We start from the raw sequence: 25,000 nt of genomic DNA, 5'->3' as shown, positions 1-25,000 counted from the left end.
AGTCTGGTATTTTGAATTTCTTTAAAACTTTAGTAGAAAACATATACTGCTTGAATATTTTTCTTTAATTTAATTGAAATTATTTTAATAGATGATAGTAAATTTAGGCCTTAACATAGGTTGCCATAATTTCAAATTTAAATATTTAAATAATAAAAAATTAAATAGGTTAATTTATAAAAAGACTGATATAAATGAAAACAGATTTTTTTTATTTATTAATTGATTTTTATCCACCCTGCTTAGGTGAGCGCGTATTTAGACCAACACTGAGGGACTCCAAAAATCCAGTTGTTCGATTTACCCAGGGCTACAAAGTGAGGCTGTGGTATATCTGGGAACAGCACAATCTCCTGACTCCCAGTCTTGTGCCTTAACCCTAAACCCAGCCTTCGTTCCCCTTTTGATAAAACACTTGCTGGGGGTGGCCTCTCAGTAGTGCACACACTGAGTCAGTGGGCTGCGTCCAGGACCAGTTAGCATTAATTGGCTTCATGGTCAGTGCTCTGAGCAGCATGAGTATGGAGATTTATTTGCCTCCTGACCTCTAGAAATGGTCCCCCCAGTTGCTGCTGGCTGGCGTGGCAGTGGGGTGGAGCTTACACTGCTGCTGCTGTGCCTGTTTTGGAAGAGCCAGACAGAAGACTCAGGGATGTCAGTCTGGCACCTTTCACCAACACTAGCACTGTAGAGGTGACTAGAGCCTGTGGACTCTGATGTCCCTTCCAGGCACTCTTCCCCCGTATCTTCTACTCTGTACTCAGGAAGGAGACCCTTCAGTGCATCCCTGGGCTGTTCCAGACAGCTCCTCACCCATCTTTCCCTGCTTTGCACTTAGTGATGGAGTAGCTGTCTTCTCTTCCCGTCCCAATCCCTGCATTCCGCGTTAATTCACAGCACCTGTCAGTGCAGGGCAAAGAGGCCAGCGTGAGCATGTGGGGGGTGAAAAAGGGATTTGTTTAGCAATCCCACTTGGCCTGTAAATCAGCAGTGTGCATGGGATCAGCTGCTACATAACTGATGCATATTCATGCTTGCTAGCTGCAGCAGAGTCATTCAGCTGGGGGATCCTTGTGTCCCTGTGTTGTTAATGTACCCCAATGGGAAGGAGGGAGGGAAAGGGGGGATCCCAGCGGCAGGTGCCTGACTGCTTGTCTTTATCTCCTCTCCCAGCTGCCCATCCTTCCTCAGCGTCCTGAGATGGGGGCACCATGGTTCGCTTGCTTTTCATCTGCATTTTCCTCAGCCTTTGAGCGCACTGAGGCTGATTTGGGACTCCGCAAGGGAGATTTTGTTGTTTTGCGGCTCTAAATCACTCCTGTCATACTTCCATCCTTCCTTGCATCCCTGTTGAGCTCATAACCGAGGTGATGTACCAGCGACTAAATAAAAATAGACCGATCCACCTAGTTGGCTTAGAGTTGCTAAATGAGCATGGTGGTGTTAGTGTGGAAGGGATTTGATCATGTCAGTTAGATGACTTATTTTATTTTATTTTTTTTAAAAAAAAGAGGAGTCTATGAACGTATCTAGAATTTGACACAGAATATGAGAGCTGCCCCATCTCCTCTCTGCCAGTGCACTTGTTCCTGGTTTCCCCTATTGCCCCTCTGCCTACACATAAATCTGCATCATAATCCCGACCTGTAGCTCTCCCTGATATTCAATGCCTCTCCCACCATCAGCTCTGACAGCGCATCTCCAACCTCGGTTGTGTCAGTCCTGGGCCTCTCTTGAATGGAGAGGCTGCTGTGATGCCATTTTTTTCCCTAGATGGCCCATTAGAGATTGAGATGAAACACCCCCCCCACACACACATACACACACTCATTTCCGCTTGTGGCCTGGCCCCGGAACTTGAACTGTGGTCTCCAGAGTGAAAAGCCTAGTGTACCTAAGAATATTTCCAGGTCTCCCGAATCCTACTCCAGTGCCCTATCCACTAGGCCACTTTGGTGTAAAAGAATGTGTAAGACCCTGTATTGTTGAGAGGGACACAATTTACTTCCCAGTAATTCCTCCCACAGACTGCCACAGCCAGCAATCCCAGATGCACTTCTTCAACTTTACTCCCACTTCCTCACCCAGTGGTACTCCACTATCTCTCTAGGTATTTGTATGGCCCTCATCACTGTAGTATCTGAGCTTCTATAACACCCTTGTAGCAGGGGTTGCAAGTAACCAGATGTGGGTGCAAACAGTGTTACCCAATTTTGAGAGGCAGTGTGGCCCAGTGGATATGGGACTTAGAACACTAGTCCCAGCTCTGGCAACTGACCTGCTGTATGAGGTTGGTTGGCAAGTCACTTCACCTCCTTGTCTCTTTCCCTTTCCATCCTTTCTCTAATCTGTTTAGCCTGTAAATTCTTCAAAGCAGGGACTACGTGTGGTGCCTTGCACAGATGGGTCTTCTTCTCAGTTGGGGCTTCTAGGAGCAGCTATAACACAATTAATAATAATAAGGCTTGGAAGGATTAGTTTTTTATTGGTATATGTCGGTAAATGTCAATATCCAACCAAACCAAATAAAAAAAAATTTCCACTGATAAGCAAAGTAAGGAAAATGCTGTTGGAGAACTTATTAGTTAAAATCCACTGATTTAGACTTTTGAATGAGGCTGGTTACAAACGGACTAGCGAATGGATAGTAAAAACAGATATGGTTTGTTGCCTTAAGGGTAGTTATTTTGTGTATTTTTGACATGTGATGTTGACAATTTGTGTTGTAATGATTTAGAATGTTTTAACTTTCTGAATCTCTGCATCGGTCACTAAATAATTGTATGACCCCCGCCCCTCTATTTCCCATAGCTGTGAAAATTTAAAATGGATAAAAATATAAAAAAATTCTTAAAAACAAACATTGAAATTATCCATGAAAATTATTTTAAAAAGTAAAAATTGAATGCTGCCAAGCCTAATTATAAACTGTGTTAAGAGACTGTTTGCCAGAAGCTGGGAATGAGCAACAGGGGATGGATCACTTGATGATGACCTGTTCTGTTCATTCCCTCTGAAGCACCTAGCATTGGCGACTGTCAGAAGACAGGATACTGGGCTAGATGGGCTTTTGGTCTGACCCAGTATGACCGCTCTTCTGTTCTTAGTGGTACCCTCTCCACAAAACCAGACCTCATTGTTTTCTCTCACTCCTTCTCTGTGTTCTTTCTCAGGGGGAATTGAGCCACCCCCGACAACGAGGGGACCACCACTTTCTACAGGGCCAGAGTGGCCAACAACAGGGTGAGTGGTGCATTGGGGGATGGGGGATGAAACCATCTTCACACTGGGGGATAGCGGTGTGCTGAGACACTCGCCTGAAATGCTTTTGGTTTGTTCCTGACCAGCCATCCCCTTCTTCCTCCCTCCTCAAGCTTCATCCCTATAGTTAGTTGTTTGGACCTTTCTGTCATGTTGGGAACAGAGGGATATGGTACATGCTACTTGAGTTGGTTTGCTCCTTAGGGGTAGAGCTGGTCAAAATGTATGGAAGAAAAAATTTTGCATCAAAAAGTGGCCTCTTGATCCATTTTTTAATCTAACATTTTCATGGAAAAACATTTTTATGATGTTTCACAAAAAATGTCATTTTAGAAAAAAAAGCGCTACTAAAATGGCTACCCAGACTGTTTGGCTGCAGAAACCCAGTTTCAATAACATTTTGGATAATGTTTTTCAACACAAATTTCAAAAATATCGTAAAAATTAAAAAAAGGTTCCATTTAAAATCTCTCTCAATCAGAATGGCTGAGATGTTTTCCATGAAACTAATTTTTCATTTTCCGACCCGCTCTCATTTACAAGTTCGAATGAAGAGAACGCAGATGGAAGTCTTGTCCGTCGAGACTGGATGCCTGTCTGGGAGATATGCTGTAGTCAAGTACAAGTTAATGTGCTCAATACAGGGGTAACTGGAGGAAATTTGTGGCCAGTGCTCATGTTCCCTCTAATTTTTGATGTCCATGTGTAGAATTAATTTTATGTGCACCAATATGGAGGTGATGTGATGTAGGGGGTGGGGCCGAGGGGTTCGGCGTGTGGGAGGGGGCTCAGGGCTGGGACAGAGGGTTGGGGTGTGAGGGCTCTGGCTGGGGGTGCAGGCTCTGGGGTGGGGCCCGGCATGAGGGGTTTGGGGTGCAGGCTGCCCTGGGGTTGCGGCGAAGAGAGAGGGACACCCCCAGCCCTCTCTCGCCGCAGCAGCCTGGGGCCGGGGAGAAGCACCTCTCCCTGCCTGCGTGACCTTTGATAGCCGCTGCGTGGCCACGCAGCTTAGAGGGAATTTAGGCCAGTGCTATACAGGGGTCAGATTAGCTGATTATAATGGTGCCTTCTGACCTTTTAAATCTGTTTGTCACAGTTTTTATTGAAAACCCTATCCCAACCGTTATTGAAACTGAGTTTTCACACCTGAAAAGGTTTTCAATAATGCTTTTAATCCCCCCCCCCCCCCCAAAACACTCCGTGTTCAGTTGTGAACCCAGCAGTCATAGGGGTTCTCTGGCTGAAGAAGCCAGAAAGCAACCTCTCAACCCCTGATTTAGCCATTTAACAAATCTGTGCTGTAATACCTAGTGGCACGTTTCCTGGTGATGCATTTCGTGGCATGTAGAATGGACGGCTGGCTGCTGAGTATGGAGCTCAGTTTTTATTCTCTCATCCTGCAGGAACACTCTACAGTCAATCTGCAATCTTTCCGTGCAGATGCTTGTTCTTTGCCCCTAGGTTGGCTGTGTATTGCTGCTCTGTTTGATGCCTATTAGCTCAGGTTAGAAGATGACCTAAATCCTTCTGCAGTAAAAGCCTGCATGAATGGGAGCTCGCTGTTTGTTAACCTCCCCCAGCCTGAAAATCAGTTTGCTTATTGAAATATCTCCATCTTCTCTGCAGTCTGCCACGTGCCAGCTGGTGGCTCTTTGTGGAATCACTTGAGAGCTGCAGGGACTGTGCCCTGGCTTGTCACTCAGGTGGGATATTCCCCAGTGTGTGGTTTCAGGGTAGATTGTGAGTGCAGATGCCTGAAGTGTGAGTATTAATGCAATTGTTCTGGAACCTCTTCCTTCAACACATGCACGGTGTGGATATCTCAGATGTGCTGTCTGTGACCTACACAAAGCAGGTGAAATACTGTCTGTTTTGGTTAAGTCCTGTTAGTTGCTTCAGCTTCTGTGTACAGGTCAGTTCAGTTCCCTCTTCAGCTCTTGTTGCCACACCATACTGGTGTGTTAGTGTGCCCATGCCCTGCCTGCTTGTAACATCCACCCTCATTCCCCTTATGACGCTGCTGTGATTTGATTGGAATAATTGGAGAGCAGGGCCCCTTCTGGGAGCCAGCCTTACGTTCCAGCTCCGTGATTTGCTTTCCCATTAGAAGTGTCTCGGGGCGGGGGGAGCTCCTCCGCTACAGGGAGGCTGTCAGCTCCAATGAGAGGAACACAAAGACCCAGTATAAAACAAACGGTCGTTCCAGCCAGAACCTATAAATGGGGCCTTTCACCAAGCAGTTGTTGGGGCAAACTGTGCTCGCAGCATGGCCTAGTGGTTAGGACACAGAGTCGGGAGACCTGGATTACATTCGAAGCTCTGCCGCTGACTTGCTGTATGATGTTAAGGGAGACGGTTGGCTGCTCTGCCTCGATTTGCCCGTCTTTATGGGGTGGGGGAAGGATGGAATTGCCATACTGACAGTGGCCAGCACCAGAGGAAGATGCAAGAAACACAACAGGGGACAGTTTTGGAATAACCTCCTTCAAGAAGGATGTTTCTTCTCAACCTCTATCAGTTAGTGTTTGGCTTCTGCCTTGAAGCAGGAGAATTTATGTCCCTGTTAACACTGATACCTGCTGTAACTGCAGATGTTCTGATGAGCCAGATAAATGTCTGCTCACATTTTATATTCTGTTCTGTTCAGAAAGGGCTAAAAAGTGATTAATCGGTATTTAATAAACAGGCACTCACTTGTTATAGATTGTTACCAAGTCCAAGAGGTTAATAGCCTGCTTATAACCATAGCTTACAATAATCTACAATATCTTATAGCAGTGTGCTTATAATCTTCTGTGACATGCCACTCATGTCTGTAACATGCTTAGAGCATCTACAAACCACTTGCTACATAAGAGCTAAATGTTGTTATTTATTATTAACCAATTTATAAATGGAACCTTAATAGTAAGTATAATTAAAAGTCTAATCCTCTCTTGAATTTTCCTAAACTCTTGGCCTCAGTGGCTGTGTGAAATGAGTAATTCATAGTAGGTTTTTCACTCCATGCATCTGAAGAAGTGGGTTTTTTACCCACGAAAGCTTATGTCCAAATAAATCTGTTAGTCTTTAAGGTGCCACCAGACTCCTCTTTGTTTTTGTGGATACAGACTAACATGGCTACCCCCTAATACTTAATTCATTAGTGTTCTCAAAGTGCTTTGAGATCCTCAGACAGAAGTAGCTACTCTTTGGGCATGTAAAGTATTGTTAAGCGTTGTAGTTGGGAGAAGGAGCTATTGTTCTGAGTCATCTGCTTGGCCCTGATGGGCAGAAAGGGCAGGCAAAAACTGAGAGGGTATTGAAGCTCCTTCCTGTAACCTGGATCTGAGCAGTGAGAACTTTCTCTCCTCCTCCTCATATGATGCAGCAACAGAACCCTTAGGACTTATCTACACAAGAAAGTTCCCCCCCCCCGCATTCAATTTAAGAGGTGAATTTAAACCTCATTTAGAGTTATGCTGTGACTTAAAGCAGTGCGAAAGGGGAGATTCTTATTTTGCTTTAAACAAGGTTTTTCAGTTTATTTTAAATTTTTTTAAACTGGTTTAAAATAAACTGCTATAAGAGTGTCCACAAAGGGGATTGCATTGGTTTAACTTAATTGGTTTTAAAACAGATTGAATTTAAACTGGTGCAACTTTCTTGTAAAGACAGGGCCTTAGAGAGGAAGAGCTGTAGTCCGAGTGATACCCCCATTTTAGATGGACTGCAGCCCCTACTGCTGCCTTAGCCTTTCAGAACCTTGCAAGCCACCCCTTGCTGACAACCTGCCCAATCCTCAGTACCTTAGAGACACCCATTCCTTCTCTGCATCCCATCGCTTCCTTCATTCCCTTCCACAAATACCCAGCATGTTGTTATTGCTAATTCCACTCCGTCTTAGTTCTTTACATCTGTAAGTCTCAAGGCACTTTACAAAAGAGGGTATGTAGCATTGCCTCCATTTTAGAGATGGGAGAAACTGAGACACTGGGAGCTGAAGGGCCTTGCCTAAGGTCAGATGGCAGGTCATTAGCAGAGCTAGGTCTCCTGAGTTCTAGACCAGTGCCCTATCCACTGGACCATACTACCTCCTATTTCCCCAGCTTGTCTCATGGCTCCTATGCCTAAGCCACCAGGCACCTCAAATACCATAATCGAGGCACCCATGAACACATCATTCTTTCTTGTGGGCAGAGCCAAGTAATAATGAACAGGACACCATTGTAAACAAGGTGCATCTCTTCCCTGGAGGAGCAGTTGCTGCCACAAATCATAACTGACAGTGCTCGTTGGAAGGTTGAAATACACGTGTGTCCTGCAGGGAGGAAAGTGCCACATTCTGAGTCTTTGGTTATTTTAAATGGTTAGTCCTGCCTCTGCGCCAGTGTTCCTAGAGAATGATGTTGGCTGTCTCCCATGTGGTTGAGATGTTAAGCCATTGTGTTTGCTTTCAGGAAAGGGGAGTGTTTGTCAGCTGTGGGGCTTCTACCTAGCAATTCAGCAAACTGATGAATACCCTTTCCCCACTCTGTGCCCAGCCCTTCCCCCCAACTTTGGTTTTGACTCTTCAATCCTTTTCCCGCTTTGCTGGCAGCTAGACCTTCAGGGAGGGAGTTCCATTTTGGCTCTAGATGTTACTTAACGACCAGCTGTTTGCCTGGCTTATTGGTGAGACCAACCCTCTGCAGAAAACACAGTGGGCCAGCCTTCTTTGATTCAGGACATGGGGATGGAGGGACTTGGACACAGGTCCCTCTGTGACTTTGGTGCATTCCTCACTGACCCCATCAGAGTCACAAGTGGGGCCCTGAGACATGGATGTCTCAATTTGTGGGAGGAAAACATTGATTACCTAGACAAATCTTGCATTTCTTTAAAAGTCATGTATAGGTGTTGCTGGACAGGATTTGACCATTGGGCCAATTAGTCCAGTATCCCACTGAGGAGAACAAACCCTGCATTGCACCTGGCCTATTGAACAATGCTGCAGGTGGAGAGGGGAAAAGGCTTTCTGCCCTGCTACAGGAATATTTCATAGACAATGACTAGATCCATGCACCTTTCTGTCCCACTCGTAGGTATGAATATGCTGAAGGAAATAAAGAACAGATCACATGTAACTCTGTGGAGGATGCAAAAGAAAGATAGGAAGAATAATAAGAGGCCAGTGTTGCTCCATTAGGAGCTGTTTAAGGAGCTGAAAATCAAACAAGAATCCTACAAAAAAGTGGTAACCTGGACAAATTGCTGAGGAGGAGTCTAAAAGAATAGCACAGGCACATAGGGATGAAATCAGAAAGGCTAAGGCACAAAATGAGTTATATCTAGCAAGGGACTGAAAAGGCAATAAGCAGAGATTCTATAAATACATTAGGAGCAAGAGAAAGATGACAAAGTATAGGTCCCCTACTTAGTGGAAAATGAGATCTAATAACTGATGACATCAAGAAGGCTGAGGTGTTTAATGCCTATTTTGCTTAACTCTTCACTAAAAAGTTAGTGGTGACCAATACTTAACACAATTAATATTAACAAGGGGGAAGGAATGCTAGGCAAAATAGGGGAAGAACAGGTTGAAGAATATTTAGAAAAGTTAGATGTATTTAAGTCACGAGTGCCTGATGAAGTTCACCCTGGGGTACTTAAGGAAATAGCTGAAGCAATCTTGGAATTGTTAGCATTTATCTTTGAGAACTCATGGAGGATACGTGAGATCTCAGTGGACTGGAGAAGGGCAAACATAGTTCCTATCTTTAAAAAGGGGAACAAAGAGGACCCACGGGAACTGTAGACCAGTCAGCTTAACTTCAATACCTGGAAAGATACAGGAACAAATTATTAAACAATCATTTTGTAGGCACCTAGAGGATAATAGGGTAAAAGGTGATAGCCAATATGGATTTGTCAAGAACAAATCTTGCCAAATCAACCCAATTTCCTGCTTTGACAGGTTTACTGGCTAGTGGATGGGGGAAGCAGTAGATGTAATACCTCTTGACTTTTAATAAGGTTTTTGACACAGTCTCACGTGACATTCTCATAAGTAAACTAAGGAAATGTGGTCTAGGTCAGTGGCTTGCAACCTTTCCAGACTACTGTACCCCTTTCAGGAGTTTGATTTGTCTTGCGTACCTCCAAGTTTCACCTCACTTAAAAACTACTTGCTTACAAAATCAGACACAAAAATACAGAAGTGTTATGGCACACTGTTACTGAAACACTGCTGACTTTCTCATTTTTACCACAGAATTATAAAATAAATCAATTCGAATATAAATATTGCACTTGCATTTCAGTGTATAGCATGTAGAGCTGTATAAACAAGTCATTGATGAAATTTTAGTTTGTACTGACTTCACTAGTGCTTTTTATGTAGCCTGTTGTAAAACTAGGCAAGTATCTAGATGAGTTGATGTACCCCCAGGAAGACCTCTGTGTACCCCCATGGGTATGCGTACCCTTGTTGAAAACCACTGGTCTAGGTGAAATTATTATCTAGAATGAGTGCCCAACTGGTTGAAAGGCTGTACTCCAAAGAGTAGTCTTGGTCCTCTGTCAAATAAGGAGGACATAGCTAGTGGGGTTTGTCCTGGACCTGGTACTAGTTGATATTTTCATTAATACCTTGGCTAATGGAGTGAGAAGAATGTTTATAAAATGGGTGGATGACACCAAGTTAGCAGGAGTTGCTAGCACTTTGGAGGCCAGGATTAGAATTCAAAACAAGCTTGATAAATTGGAGAATTGGTATGAAATCAACAAGATGAAATTCAGTAAAGAAAAGTGCAGAGTACTACACCTAGGAAGGAAAAATTGAATGCACAACTACAAAATGGGGAATAGATGGCTAGGCGATAGTACTTCTGAAAAAGGATCTGGATCACAAATGCAATGAGTCAACAATGTGATGCAGCTGTGAAATAGGTTAATAATCTGAGGTGTATTAATATTCTGAGGTGTATTAACAGGAGTGTTGTATGTAAGACACGGGGTAATTGTTCCACTCTACTCAGCACTGGTGAGGCTTCAGCTGGAGTAGTGTCCGGTTCTGGGCACCACACTTTCAGGGAGAGGTGGACAAGTTGGAGAGAATCCAAAGGAGATCAACAAAAGTGATTAAAGGTTTAGAAAACCTGACCTATGAGGAAAGGTTTAAAAAAACAAACAAACAACTGGGCATGTATTATCCTGAGAAAAGAAGAGTGAGGTGAGGACCTGGTATGTTGTCTTTATAACCACCCTTAACATAACAGAAGATGATCAATTTTTTCTCCATGTCCGCTGAAGGAAGGACATGAAGCAATGGGCTTAATCTGCAGTAAGGGAGACTTAGGTTAGATATTAGGAAAAACTTTCCAACTATCAGGGTAGTTAAGCTCTGGAATAGGCTTCCAGGGGAGGTTATGGAATCCCCATCATTGGAGGTTTGTAAGAGCAGGTTGGACAAACACCTGTCAGGGATGGTCTAGGTTTACTTGGTCCTGCATCAGCACAAAGGGATGGACTAGATGACTCCGCCAGTCCCTTCCAGCCCTTCAGGTCTATGATTCTGTGCTCTCCTGAGTATATTTAGAATCTAGCAAAACAATAATTGGTATTGCTGTCTTGCCTAGAGGCCCCAACTGCGATTGGTGCTGTACATATGTGTAAGTCAGAGACAGTCCCTGGAGAGCTCAGGTTTGAACAGACAAGACAAAGGGACAGGGAAGGGGAAAGTGACTTGCCCAAGGTCACCCAGCAGCTCGGTGGCAGAGCTGGAAATAGTACCCAGGTCTGCTGATTGCTTTATGCTCTGTGACTGGCACTGTGCCTTGTAGTGAGGCCTTCTGAAGTTGTGGCTCTGGCTGACCCAGTCTGTGTGGGATGGCTGGGCTAGCTGGATATCTCCCCAATGGAGTCTTCCCTATGCTCTGGGTACTGATTCAGTGATTCCCAGCCACTGGTAGTTTGGCCTGGGTTTGTGACTCCCTCCCTTAATGATCAGCCCCTTGGCTGGGCCTTGGTGCATGGTCTCTGCCCACCCCCTGTTCAGCTGTGCACTTTCTATTCCACATTGGAGCCTGGTCTGGAGCAGGCCAAGTCCCATAGGTGGGGGGAGGGGGTACATGCATTTGAATGGGGGTGGAGGGCACAGCCAGGGTCTGATAAACTGGAATGGTTGCCTGCGTGATAGGCAGATGAAGGGTTAAAGGGGAAAGCTCTCTGCACGCCTTCCCCAACATAATCCTCTGATTTGGAAGAAGAGCGCAGGCTGGGTAAGCCTACCCCAGGTCTGGGGCAGAGAGCTCCATTCTCATGGCCCCTGTGCGTGGCTGGCAGATGTTTCTTGTTTCCTGAAGCTGTGCTGCTCGTACTGCCTGGGAAACCCACAGAGCGGGGGAGGATCTGCGGGCTACTGGACTGGGAGCGGCTGCTGCCAGGCGGAAGCGCTTAGTTAGGTTTTCCTAGACAGCTCTGAATGGGAGCCAGCAGCCCTCACGCTACGGGAGAAAATCCACGAGGTCAGGAAATCCAGCAGCAGCTCCAGATCCGTGCTAGGGCGGTCTGCTTGGCATTACTCATCCCAGCCGTTCTTTCCACCTCTTTCCCCCCCCCCCCCCCCCCGCAAACGATAACCTCCAATGGCTTTTGACTCGGTATCTTGCTTGGCTTCTGATGTACATCATTTGGCATCCTTCTGAGGTATCTGCGTGCAGGATGTTAGTTCGGTGACGAGGGCAGAGGGGCTGACTGTAGTTCGAGTCAGTCTCGCTGAACAAGCACCTGGACTCTGGCTTTTCCTACTCTGCCACGTTTGTGCCACAGCATCCAGCATGGAACAGAGACGTGGAGATGTTAGTGGTTTTTTTCCTCTTTCTCTTTGCTTTAAAGTCACCCCTGTTTGAGAGCTACAAACTCCTCCTCTCTTCCGCTTCCAGAGATTATTTGTTTTAGGCCAGAAGGGACCCCTGTGACCAACTAGTCTGAGCTCCTGCAGAACAGGCCCTAGAATTTTCCATCCCGTGAGTCCTGCACCGAGGGCAGGAACGAGTGGTAACTGTTACCACTCGAGCAAGTGACTGCTTTCCTTCCCTGCCTCTCCCCCCCCCCCTTTTTTTTTTTTGACAGCCAAGAAGCCTTCTCCAGAATGACACGTCTTCGCAGACAGGCCTCATCTGGTGCTGGGGTCTCGGTGGGCGCCCAGGGGCGGGCGGGCTAGCTAGCTAGCAGTCTGTAAGCTGTGCACACACCGGCTAGTCCGCCCACGGTATAGCTGCAGTCTCTGTGGGTAGATCTGCTGTTACATACAGCATGAGCACTGCAGCACCATGTGCGCTTACTAGACATAGGGCAAGAGGGGGATAAACAGAAACTGCCCGTCCCTAAAGAAATGTGGCTGCCAGCAGCACTCCATAAAACCCAGCATGCTGTGGCCTTTAGGCCTGCTGTAACCTCTGGTAGCTGCAGGACAGTGCCTTCTGCTGCTTAATAATTAATGGGAAAGTCCCCCATCTGCTTTGTGAACAGAAGAACTTGGGTACTATAATAGCAAAACTATTTTAGTCCTCCTTGCTCCACTCCAACCCCCCAGAGAGTTCCCCTCCCAGAGGGTTGTGAGCTATCAGGAAGCCCTCAGCACCCCAGCTTGTACTGGTAAACATGACCTGCGGAAGGGGAAAATATCTTGGGCTTCTGTCTTTTTCCTTATGGCGATTGAGGCCCTCTGAAAGGTTTTATTAAAAAGGAGCCTGCTTATTTCATCCCTTGAGAAACCCAGGTCATGTGGACCCTGGAAGACTCCATGGCAATTGGAAGGCTAATTAGATGATGACCTCACTGGAGAAGAGACTGGAAGCTGAGCAGAGAAGGGATTTTTATGCCTTGTCAGTATCAGGCTCTTGCTCTGATTGCAGTGATGAGTGGCCTGAAAATGATGTAGCTGCACTGGGGAAAACCCCATGTGTCAGACTCCATTTGCATCTCGTGCTTTCCTTATGTAAAGCTTAGGGTTTGCACTACTGCACCTACATCAGTGACTGCCAAAGCACTCATGATTGGAACTGGGGCAAATTCCCAATGTCAACAAGGCCTCAGTCACTGATTAAAAAATTATTTGGTTTTTAACACCTTTATTTCCAATGTAGTATAAACTATTTGGAGAAAAGATGTCTCTGTTAAAGAGTCAATTAAGTCAATTAAACAATACACAACCTCTGAGAGGCCCAGAAATTCCTCCAATTTTACCAGCCTCAACACACCTGATATTTTTAAAGTAAAAATCAAGCAGAAATCTTGGTTTTGTGTTTTAAATTACTTTTCAGGCTTTCTCCAAGTGAGCTGTAGCTCACGAAAGCTTATGCTCTAATAAATTTGTTAGTCTCTAAGGTGCCACAAGTACTCCTTTTCTTTTTAAAAGCCCACTGTTTGACATATGCGTTGCAGGTGGTTTTTAATGGACCAGTAAGGAAAGGTGTCTGTCCAACTGGTTTCTGGAATTTGGAAGTTGCCCAGGAGGAGACTACACCAGGTGCCAGCACCTCTGCTGCTCTCACTTGAACACAGAAGTTGGCACAGAGCACACCAGTGCCTGGTATGTATATGTACTGTTAGCAGTCTGAATAAATATGATTGGATCGGTGTGTAAACCGATGGTGTGCCACATAAGGGAAGATCACAGTTGATCTGAAGGGGTATTCTAGAAGATGTCTACACACATTTGCAAACAACTCAGCTCCATGTGTGGACACTCGTTTTTGATTTGAGTGGCTAGATTAAACTGAAATAAGCGTGTCCACACAGCTTTTTGCACGAGTTCAGCTAAACTGGTTTAAAGTAATGCCTTTAGATAAGCACATGCCACTCTGTGTGTAGATAAGCCCTTGGAGCACATTTTATATTACAACTGATTAATACTGGGGGAGGGTCCTCAAAATCCAGTCACCTCTTTATTGGGGGATTATTGAAAAGAGTTGGATCGTAATTTTAGTATTAGAATTTGGTATGTAGCTACCTGCCACCCAGCAATATGTAATATGCATGGCTGGCACCATGGAAATCTCTCCTCCCCTCTTGTGCCATTCCTATGGCTGTTAGTTGTGTTCGTATTCCCTTGTAAATAATCCATCATGACAGCCTCATGTTTGGTTCTGCAGTGTTTGTAAGTACTTCTCCCCTCCTGAAGCCACTGGGAAGCCATTTTCCAAGGCTGTGGTGGAGGATGGCTCTTTTCCGTTGCAAATGGCCCCAAAATTGGAAATGATCTACTCAGTACACCTCAGACTTTTTACCCCACCCTTTCTGCATGCACAGCAGGGATCATGTCAAAAGTGGGAACTTGTTCTAGACTGACTCCCTGTGCCACTAACCTACAGCACGTATAGCTCGTTAGCATGCAAATGTCCAAGCCAAAGTGTCAGTCCTCTTGCTCCCATCACATAGTGATAGGCTGTTGTCTGCCTAGGAGACAAGCGGGCATTTGTTTAACTTCCCGTTGCATACTGACATGGGGCCACGTTGGGCCCTCACCATGTCAGTCTGGAATGAGTGTGCACTGGCTTCAGTCGAGTTACTGGTGTGAATCTGGAGTGCAACAGAGAGCAGGATTTGACCATGGAATATTCATCTTCTGCCCACAATTTTCCCATACCACTTGTGCTGTGTTCTTCCCAACTTCCTGCAAAAGGGGTGCATTTAGGATGAAGACTGTTGGATGACTTGGGGAGAGGGAGGCTTCCTTGAATGTTGAATTAATATTCCTTGAATAGTCTGTAAGCTTGCATCAGAAGCTGGGCACGTAGCCTGCAACACCATCCCCTCTCCAGCTTCTCCAAACACTCTTGTAACCCTTTATAAACATCAGGTTGCATCCGCATCCTAAGGAAAATCCTAAGGGGACCTTAACTGCAGTGTCACAGAAATGCTGCTGTAACAAGCAACCTGTCTGCACCCCAGGCAGTCTATGCTGGCATGTCTAGAACCAAGAATAAAGCCTGGAGCAGTCAGAAATGGACTTATTCACCGACATCCACTAGATCAAATTTTGTGTTACTGGCTGACTGTTAGAAAGGCCAGCCTCTTAAACTTAAATTGTAAGCTCTTTTGCGCAGGGACCATTTTGTGGCGTGTGTGTGTACACAGCATCTAGGACAATGGGGCTCTATCCCTGACTGAAGACATTGCAGATTAATAATAATGGGACATTGCCACATTCCTCCTGCTTTAAAGTTAAAAAAAAAATTAGCATTTAGTTCTCGGTGGCAATGATCTCTTCTGCTCACCTGATTTCTTAAATCAAATGCCTCACTGTGACGTGGGCTGTAATTATTGGGCTGTTTGTCAAGTGGGAAGCTGATCTTCAGGAGACTGTATGGACTGTGTAAGTGACCTAGTCATTCAGCAGAACCAACTGAGAATTGCCACCCAAAAGTGGGAGAGGGGAAGGAAGGGAGGGAATCTCTAGCTGAAACCTTCTTTAACTTCTGGAGTAGAGCTGTCTTCAGTCTTTTCTGCACTTACCTCATGATTCTGCTGCAAAGTGGGGGCCGCTGCACCTCTGATCTAGCAGACGTGCAGTTAGGCAGGGGTGTGCACACCTTTAAATTTTCCTTTGTTTGCATTGAGCGCTAGCTTCAGAGTGGCAGTTACATCCCTGACCCTACTGTAGTCAGCTGCATTGGGATAACCAGCGTGGTTTGTACCGGTGTGGTCTGAGTATGCAACAGGGTGTTCTTAATCCTAGCTTTTGTCACTGAACCTCCTCTATAATGCCCTAGAGCAACTGGTCTAGCTGCACTCTAAAGAAGTATTAAGTATTATTCCCACCATGCCAGCACCATCAGCAAACAAGCAAGTAGTGTGGCTGCTGTGACGGCTAGTAAGCGAGGAGGATCCGAGGGGACTACTTTGGGCACTAACGAGGAGGCAACCTTTCCTTCTCCTCCAGTTACTGAGACAGCATCTGATGAAAGGGCTTGTGTTAGAGAGGTTTGTGTCTTGCTGTTCAAAGCTTTAGTGTTTGAAGTGTTAAGTCTGAGTGTTTGGTCTAGTTTATACTGGAAAATGTTTACTGCTATCGCTATACCAATATAGCTATAATGGCAAACCCTCCTAGTGGAGGCGCGGCTTATACTGGCAAAAAATGGCTGTTTCTGGTATAGGTCTTACCAGTACCCTGAATGAAATGAACTACACAGGCAAAAGCATTTTTTGCCATCATAACCGTGTCTACAATAGGGTTTTTATCTGTCTAAAAATGTTATTTAAAAAAAATTGCATCTCTAACCAACATTACTATACTTCCAGAAGTTTTAAATGTAGACATGGCCTTCCTCTTAGTGTTTGTTCACTGCCTAAAAGCCCACAGCCTTTCCAAGGGACGTTCTTTTGCAACATACAGTGCTGGTTACAATCTTCACTTGGCATCATTGCTAACCCTGACTGTTCAAAAACTCAAGTCTAAGCCCCCAGAAATCATGAGATTCACTTAAAAAAAATCTTGATTTAAAATGTATGTTAATTTGCCTTTTGGATTTTGAGCCCCTAGAGTACCTGTTTTTCAAACCTTTCTCTGCAACCATGAGTGCGAGACACTTGCTTTTCTTCTTTCTTTTTAAATGAAAGCTGAGATTCTTAATTAATCATGTGACTCCAGGAGCTGGGATTTTAAGAAAAGCACCAAATATTTAATTTGCAATAAAATTGCCAGAGTTGGGAACACTGCTGTGAAGCTATTGACTTGGCACCATGATACAAGGTATAATGTATGTGGGTGAATCTTCCTCTGCTAGGTCCCTGATTTCTGCAACAGATGGGAAATTCCTCAGCTATTTCACTTAAATTTTTAAAAACTGTTTCCACTGACTTAAATATGAAAATAAGTATCAGTGCAGTAATCCCCAAGTTATTTAATTTGATCCTAAATTCAATTTATTGTACATTGTCCCTATATTTTAAGTTTTCAGTAGACCAGTGGTTCTCAAACTTCATTGTACTGCGACCTACTTCTGACAACAAAAATTACTACCTGACCCCAGTGCCCTATGTCACTCTAGATTTTAGAGTCTAGAATCAGGGCTGGCATTAGGGGGAGGTAAGCAGGGCAATTGCCTGTGGCCCCACATCACAGGGGCCCCTGCAAAGCTAAGTTATTCAGGCTTTGGATTCAGCCCTGGGCAGTGGGGAGTCTAATGCTGGCCCTGGTGACCCCATTAAAACAAACTTGTGACCCACAGTTCGAGAACCACGGCTCTAGATTTTTATATTGGGAGAGCCTGGGGGTGGAGAGTGGGAGTGGAAGTGGAATAGCGAAAGGTGTTACAGTTCAGGACCAAAGAGCTTTGGCAAAGCTGCAAGGGACCTTTCCTTTTGTCTTCTCTACATGTGCTTTGAAGGAAAGTATTCAGTCCAACGTCACCGCCTGGTAACCAGGGTTTGGGTGATTGTCAGTGGGATTCCAGCCTGGGTGGTAATTAGTTTCCTCTTGGCTTCTCAATGGTGTAGGTGAAAGACTGTCACCTGTGTCTTGGTTGGGTTGGCACAAACCTGGTTCTTATTCTAATAGGTTTAAAGCAGTGGTCACCATCCGGTCGATCGCGATCTCTGGCGTGGCTGCTGCTAAGGCTTGCTCCCTGCCTGCCCCGGCCCCACACCACTCGCAGAAGCCGCCAGCACGCCCCAGGGTTCTCCCTCTGTGCGCTGCCCCTCTCTGCAAGCGCTGCCCCTGCAGCTCCCATTGGCTGGGAATGGGGGATCTGTGTCCAATAGGAGCTGCAGGGACAGTGCTTGCAGAGAGGGGCCGTGCGTGGGCCATGTGCTGCCTGCCCCCCTGCAAGGGTGCGTTGCCCCCTTCTGGGAGCAGTTTGGGGCCGGGGTAGCCAGGAAACCTACCTTAGTGGCAGCCACGCTGCACCGCCGACTGGGAGCCGCTGCACGTAATTGCTGCCCAGCAGGAGGCCGCACCCCAGCCCTGAGCCCCCTCATGGAGCCAGCACCCTGAACCCCCTCCTGTGCCCCAGCCCTGACCCCCTCTCAGAGCCAGCACCTTGTATCCCCTCCTACACCCCTGCCCCAACCCAGAGCCCTCTCCTGCACCCAGACTCCCTCCCAGAGCCCACACCCTCTCCTTCACCCTAACTCTGCCCCAGCCTGGAGCCCCCTCCTGCACCCAAACTCCCTCCCAGAGCTTGCACCCTTCACCTCCTACTGCACCTCAAACCCTTGCCCCAGGCTCAGCCCAGAGCCTGCACCCCTTTCTGAAACCCAACCCCCTATCCCAGCCTGGGATGACAGGGATGTGTGTGGAGTGAGTGGGGTGGGGCTTTGGGGAAGGGGAGGGGCCTCAGGGAAGGGGCAGGATAGATCCTGGGTTGCCCTTAAATTCAAAAAGTGATCTTGGGCGTAAAAAGGTTGGAGACCAGTGGTATAAAGTTTGCTCGATGCACATGTCACTCTGTTCTCAACAGTGGCAAAGCCCTCCTCCTGTGATGTGACGCATAGATCACTGGTTCGTATGTAAAATGCCTATATTGCTCTGTATGGGCTGGTCATTGGTATCTATGTTGAAGAGGATTGGTGCTGACACACTGCCCCATGGGAGGCCATTTTGTCATCTCCTGTGGCTCTGTTTCGTTTCTGGCACAGTTCTGTGTGCAGCGCTGAGGGGCCTGGGCAGAGCAATAGAAGGGGCAGGACTGGAGGAGCAGGAAGTGCCATGGCTCAGCGCTGAGGTGCACGGGCAGGGCTGAGGGGGGCAGGGCTGGAGGAGCAGGAGGGGCGATAGCTCAGCGCTGAGGGACATGGACAGGGCTGCGGGGACGGGTCTGGAGGAGGAGGCGTTGCAATGGCTGAGTGCTGAGGGGCAGGGCTGGAGAAGGAGGAGCAATAGCTCAGTGCTGAGGGGCATGGGCAGGCCTGGGGGGGCAGGAAGTGCAACGGCTCAGCATTGAGGGGCACAGGCAGGGCTGGGGGGGGGTCAATGCTGGAGGAGCAGGAGGTGTGATGGCTCAGCGCTGAGGGGCACGGGGTGGCTGTGGAGGGAGCATCAGGTCTTGAAAGAGGCTTTCTTTTAAATTTATAAACCCCTCTCATCCAACAGACTCCAAGGGTGCGCGCACACACTGTGCAAAGTATTACTGACTATGACAAACTATAAATGGGCTGTAACTTAGCTGTCCCTTCCCACACCATTACACACACACACAAGCAAAAGCCTGAGCGAATACACAGCCTTGAAGCTTAGCAGACTGGCTGTGAGCCAGCATGGGAAGTGAATACTAGAAGCCAGGGCCTGAGCGAGCACAAGGCCTCCAATGCCTGGATCTGTAAACCCAGGGACTCATCCCAGTAGATCACAACTGTTCTGACTGCTCACAGGATCTCGGGAGTTGCAGCCCAAGATTGAGGAGCACCCAGGTCGAGCATTGCAGGGGGTTACAGTGCGCTGCATGGGAAGGCCTGCTTGGTAGCAGTGTCCCTGCCGCCTGGCTCCTCTCCAGGAACACTAGGTTCGATGGCAGAGCTTTAAAAACAAACAAGGAAGCTTGAGTGGCTGGTTCCGTTTGTGTGGGAGCCAGCGAGTGCCTCACTGTTCCAAAAAGAGATGCTGGGACAGTGAGCCAGGGGGGAGATGGGCTTGGGGATTGGTTGGCGTTACGGCTGATATCGACATGCTGATTCCTGACCCTCGGCTGACTTCTGGCAGGCAGTAGCCGTAGTCTGATGTGGGGGTGGATTTCCATTTAAACCGTTAGGGTTTTGTAATCTTCCTCTTGTACGTGCTGAGTCAGAGTTCCTCTTTCACAGTGGAATTGGGACAAAAATAAAGGGTGTGTATGTGGGGGGGAAATAAAGGGCGCACGTCCCTGCCCACTGCTGGTAATGGCAGTGCAGGTTTCTGCCGAAGCCGGACTTCCCAGCAATACCAATAACAAATGCCCTCTGCCAGCACCTTTCACATTGCTAATGAGTCAGACTGGCTGAAGCTGGGGAGACGAATGCCTAATGTACGCTCAATTCCTTGGGAAAATTAATGAGCCTTTTTGAAAGATCGTCCCCAGCTCAGGAGCACAGAGGAGACGGGAGGGCTGAGGGGGTTGGGCCCTACTTCCTTGCTGTTGCTCCTCAAACAAGGCTTCAAGTAGCCAGTATAGTAATAGGGGCTTATTAGCTTAGGTGACTAGCAGGTAATGTAGGTGCCCTGCCCTCTGATGTGTGAACCTGTTGCAGAAGGCTGTAAGTGTTTAACTCAGTTCTGAAGATGGTGGCATAATTTGTTAGTGCTGCCTAGTGATTAGTGCAGAGGCTGAGAGCCAGGACTCCTGGGTTCTACTCCCAGCTGTGCTGTTAACATTAACAACATAGTCTCTGATCTTAACCAAGTCATTTAGGCCAAGATTTTCAAACCCGACTAGTGATTTTGAGCACCCAAATTGAGACTTCTCTAAAAGGGCCTGATTTTCATAGGGCGGGTACTCAGCACTATCTGAGAAATCAGGTCCCTTTAAATTGGGCAAGTTAGGTGCCAGTTTTGTCTTTAATCTCTCTATCCCTCAGCTTCCCCATCTGTAAAATAATGCCCTACCTGACAGCTCAACCCATGAATGTATGCAGTCACATTGAGAGCATCAGATGGTGCATGCTGTCGAAGTGCATGGTGTTCTGTTTAGGATAGAATTTGTGAATAGGTTTTAATTCAAATTGATTTTTCTTTAATTATTTGAAGTGACTTCGGTTACTGATGATGGGTGCTAGATAATGGGTCTTACCAGTAAAGTTGTCTATTTTAGATGACTTCTCCCCCCGCCCCTCCAGTTTTAGGCGAAGTTCACATATTTTTAAGCAAGATGAATTCAGATTTAAATTCGAATGAATTTGCATTCAAATAGCAATCTGATCATTAATGCAGAATAAAGCCAGTTGACCTCCAAAGGCAGAGCATGTGTGACAGAAGGAAAAAGGTATGAATTCAGATAGTGTGAACCAGTGGATTCTAACCAGCCTCAGGGATCATGAAGGTGAGCTGGCCCTCCAACAAAGCCCCAAATCCCACAGCCCCAAAAGGTACTCAGCCATGGCCAGGGATGATCTGACTACCACAGACATGCTGGGGGGAGAAAAGGAGGCCAGAGGGACTGCAGCAGTACTTAGCAAAGGGGTGTCTCGAAATTCAGGTTATCACAGTCTACGCCGTCTTTAGTTCCACTTCCCCATATGTTCTCTTACATCTCAGGTAAGTCCGGAGTTTCCCAGGGAGGCGTTTCCCAGCCTGTGCCCAACTCTCCCCAAACTCTACCTTGTTCCCAATGTGTCTGCCTCTTCTCCTGCCCCTCTCTGGAGCTGTTTTTTCCCTTGGTACTCCTTCAGCCTCCAATTGTCTTGGGTGCCACCCTCTCTCTTCTCTCTCTGCCATCAGCTGGGTCTGGGTTATATAAATTCCATGTCCCACCTATTCCCAGCAGCCTCTGAGAGGAGTGATTGATTGGAGTCAGCTGCTTGGGTGGGTTTTTTTTCTCTCCCAGTGTGATAGTTCACTATGTCACATATGGATACATTTCCAGGGAGTTCAGTGCCACAGGAAAGCATAAGAGGTTATAGGTCCTTTGGGTGGTTTTTGCTTTTCTAATTTGATAGTCTTACAAGAGAATATCTGGAGGGTGGGATGGTTTGTATGTGTGTGGGGAAAGAGAGGGTAGTGCAGTCTGTGGGTAGAATTCATCCCTGCTGTAATTCCATTGACTTGGGCCAAGTTACACTAGAGATGAATGTAGGCCTGGGTCCCCCTGGTGATTAGATTTCTTCCAAAGGAAGGTCACATTGCTGCTGCTGTTATCATCATCATCATCTGAAACTCATTTTCAGAGGGGAATGGGTTGGACAACAGCATCATACATTCACCTGCCTGCCTAAGTGTAGTGTCCATGCAATGGGAAGCCTTTTAAAACACTCTAGAATGGGAGGCAGCCTGGGCTTGTAAGGCCCTGGACAGGAGTCAGGAGATTTGGGTTCTGTTCCCAGCTCTGTCACTCACCTGCTGTGTGACCTTGGGCCAGACACCTCGCCCCTCGTGTTTCCCTCATACGCTTTGGCTGTCTTGCCAAATTCTCAGATTCTCTGACTCTGTTTGTACAGCCCCAGTTTCTGCTGGGGCACATAGGTGCTACTGGAATACAAATAATAAAAGTCAGCCGTAACTGGCTGGGTTTTGTGGGAATGGGACACCCTCGATACTCATGCAATGAGGTTATCGTTTCACTCCCTTCTAACTGCACCTGTCCCCACTTTGTACCGGTGCCTCTTGCTGTGTCATGCTGCATAGCCACCGCTGGCTTTCTCCTGCGTGGCTCTGGTGCAGCAGTGGCAAAGCTAGGTGACAAGAAAGAAGCACTAACCTAATGCTGATGGTGTCTGTATCTCTGTCCTTGCAGGTGGTGGTGCTGCTGGAGACGAGACCCTGAGCTGGGGTCAGCGGGAAGATGACCGAGTATAAGCTGGTGGTGGTTGGAGCAGGTGGCGTTGGGAAGAGCGCTTTGACAATACAGCTCATTCAGAACCATTTTGTTGATGAATATGACCCCACGATAGAGGTGAGCACCCTGCAGACTCTGAGATGGGAGTGAGTCTGAGAGTTTCTTATATGATCTTCAACTTTTTAACTTTGCGGTGGATTCCAGGGGCTGTTTGTTTAACCAGAGAATTCAGAGTTAAAACATGGAGAGATCAAATCTGAGAAGCCAACCCAAGACCTGAGTTACAACTCCAGGGTTGGCTGTAGCCCTGTGGTTCTGAACCTTTTCTTTACTAGGCCTTCCCAACCAGCTGGGACACCTCTCCTAGTAGAAAGACGGGAAAGTCAGGGTATTTGCAACCTGTGCCCCCCTGCAACTCCCGTTTTAAGAACTCAAGATTCAGCCATAGGAGGTGAGGTTCAGCTTTCCTAACATTTGATTGCTTGTGCTTCCAGTACACGCATTCTCTTCTTGAAAGCACAGTTGAGCTCGAATGGATAACGGCAGAGAAGAAACACAGGCCAGATCTGGTGGAAAAACTACCAGTTGGAAGTGCATGTGAAAAAAATCCTCAATGAGAAGAAAGTGAAAATACAGGATCTTGTATCCCTCCCAGGTTTCTGCAGCTGGTGGCGGGATCAGCTTCCTTAGTGTGGCTGGGGCTCCCTTAAAATCAAGAGCTCCCTTTTCTAGGGCTGGGCAGCTAATTCTCTGACCTTCCATCCTTGGGGAGCTGAGTTCAAATCTCGCTTCAGTCCCAAATGAAAATGCCTTGAGTCTGGTCTCAGCCTGAGCCCCCGGGAGATGTTCCTCCACTTTACAAAGCTACCACATGTTGCCACAGCACCCCTAAGTGTGTCAGGGGATTGCAGTGACCTAACTTGCGGTGGGTGGCTGTGTCTGCTGAGGAAAGGCCCCGGGCTGGAATAGCGGTAGGTGCTGCAGGTCAGGATGTTGCATAGGCATAGCTGTGGATGGGCTGAATGGCAGAGGGGGTTGGGAGCTAGGATTGAGGTGTGTGTGTTGGAACTTCTGGGGGGTCTTAAGGGGTTGGGTTTGTATGAGCTGCTTCAGATCAGGACTGAGATGCAATTGAAGACCTGGGGGCAGAAGGAAGTTTGCGTAAGGTCTTTAATGTCTATTTGTGTCTGTCTTTACTCCGGATGGTGACTTTCTCTCTTTCCTTTGGGAGGCTGATGTGACTGAGTGGACAGAGCACTGAACTGGGACTCGATCTGGTTTCTATTCCCAGTTCTGCCATTGGCCTCCTGGGTGACCAAAAAAGGCACAGAGAGGCAAAGAGACTTAGTTTCCCCTTCTGTAAAATGGGAACAATGATACTGACTTCCTCTGTAAAGCGCTGTGAGATCTGCTGATGCAAAGTGCTGTATGAGTGGTGGTGGTGTTTTGTTGTCGAAAGAAAGGATTAACCCTGCTGAAGTGCCCAGAGTGTGGTGAGGGATGTGGCATAATCTCCTGAACAAAACAGAACTTTGCTTCATAGAATCATAGAATCATAGAATATCAGGGTTGGAAGGGACCTCAGGAGGTCATCTAGTCCAACCCCCTGCTCAAAGCAGGACCAATCCCCAATTTTTGCCCCAGATCCCTAAATGGCCCCCTCAAGGATTGAACTCACAACCCTGGGTTTAGCAGGCCAATGCTCAAACCACTGAGCTATCCCTCTCTCCAAATATCAGGGTGGAAGGGACCTCAGGAGGTTATCTAGTCCAACCCCCTGCTCAAAGCAGGACCAATCCCTATTTTTTGCCCCAGATCCCAAATGGCCCCCCTCAAGGATTGAACTCACAACCCTGGGTTTAGCAGGCCAATGCTCAAACCACTGAGCTATCCCTCCCCCTTCCCTTCCTTCCGCTTCCCTTCAAATAGTAGGGAGCTACTCTGCTGTCTTTAAAATTCAGCCCCCTGCCCTTGCTGCTACCACCAGTCCAGCCCACCAGAGGCAGCAGTGGCGAGAGCACTGGTGTGGACACAGGGCTGGTGGACAGCAGCACTTCAACCACTCTGTCACCTAATCGTGCTTGGAGTAAGTCCGTGCAACGTTGTGCTTGAAACCCTGGTGGACGCTGGGCCTGTCCACTCTGTGGCTGAAAGGGTGCTAGCAATTAGCCCTGGAAATTCATAGCCCAGAAATGTGTCGCGTTTCTCAGACACAAACTCCCTGTCCTCACTGCTTGAGGACGTTTTGTACTGGCACCCTGTTAGCAACAGATGGATCTAAACACAGCTTTTTGCTAGTATCACCGTTATAG

General features: G+C 47.0%; 1 protein-coding gene across 4 annotated transcripts in view; it reads left to right on the top strand.

Annotated features, from left to right (window-relative positions):
- Positions 1–25,000, top strand: part of HRAS (HRas proto-oncogene, GTPase) — a 77,091-nt gene that overhangs the window by 36,285 nt on the left and 15,806 nt on the right. Inside the window, exons 2-4 of one of the 4 annotated variants that reach the window (XM_048852568.2) lie at positions 3,174–3,243; positions 13,669–13,816; positions 22,647–22,805. In XM_048852568.2, coding sequence (XP_048708525.1) covers positions 22,695–22,805 — 111 coding nt within the window. In that variant the 5' untranslated portion in view covers positions 3,174–3,243; positions 13,669–13,816; positions 22,647–22,694. The remainder of the gene's footprint in view (positions 1–3,173; positions 3,244–13,668; positions 13,817–22,646; positions 22,806–25,000) is intronic. The other 3 variants (XM_048852569.2, XM_075129303.1, XM_048852570.2) reach the window with 3 other exon arrangements.

Source organism: Caretta caretta, chromosome 6, assembly GCF_965140235.1.
Source record: "Caretta caretta isolate rCarCar2 chromosome 6, rCarCar1.hap1, whole genome shotgun sequence".
Lineage (NCBI taxonomy): Eukaryota > Metazoa > Chordata > Testudines > Cheloniidae > Caretta > Caretta caretta.
The sequence above is the reverse complement of the archived record's forward strand: the minus strand, read 5'-3'. Positions and strand labels throughout refer to the sequence as shown.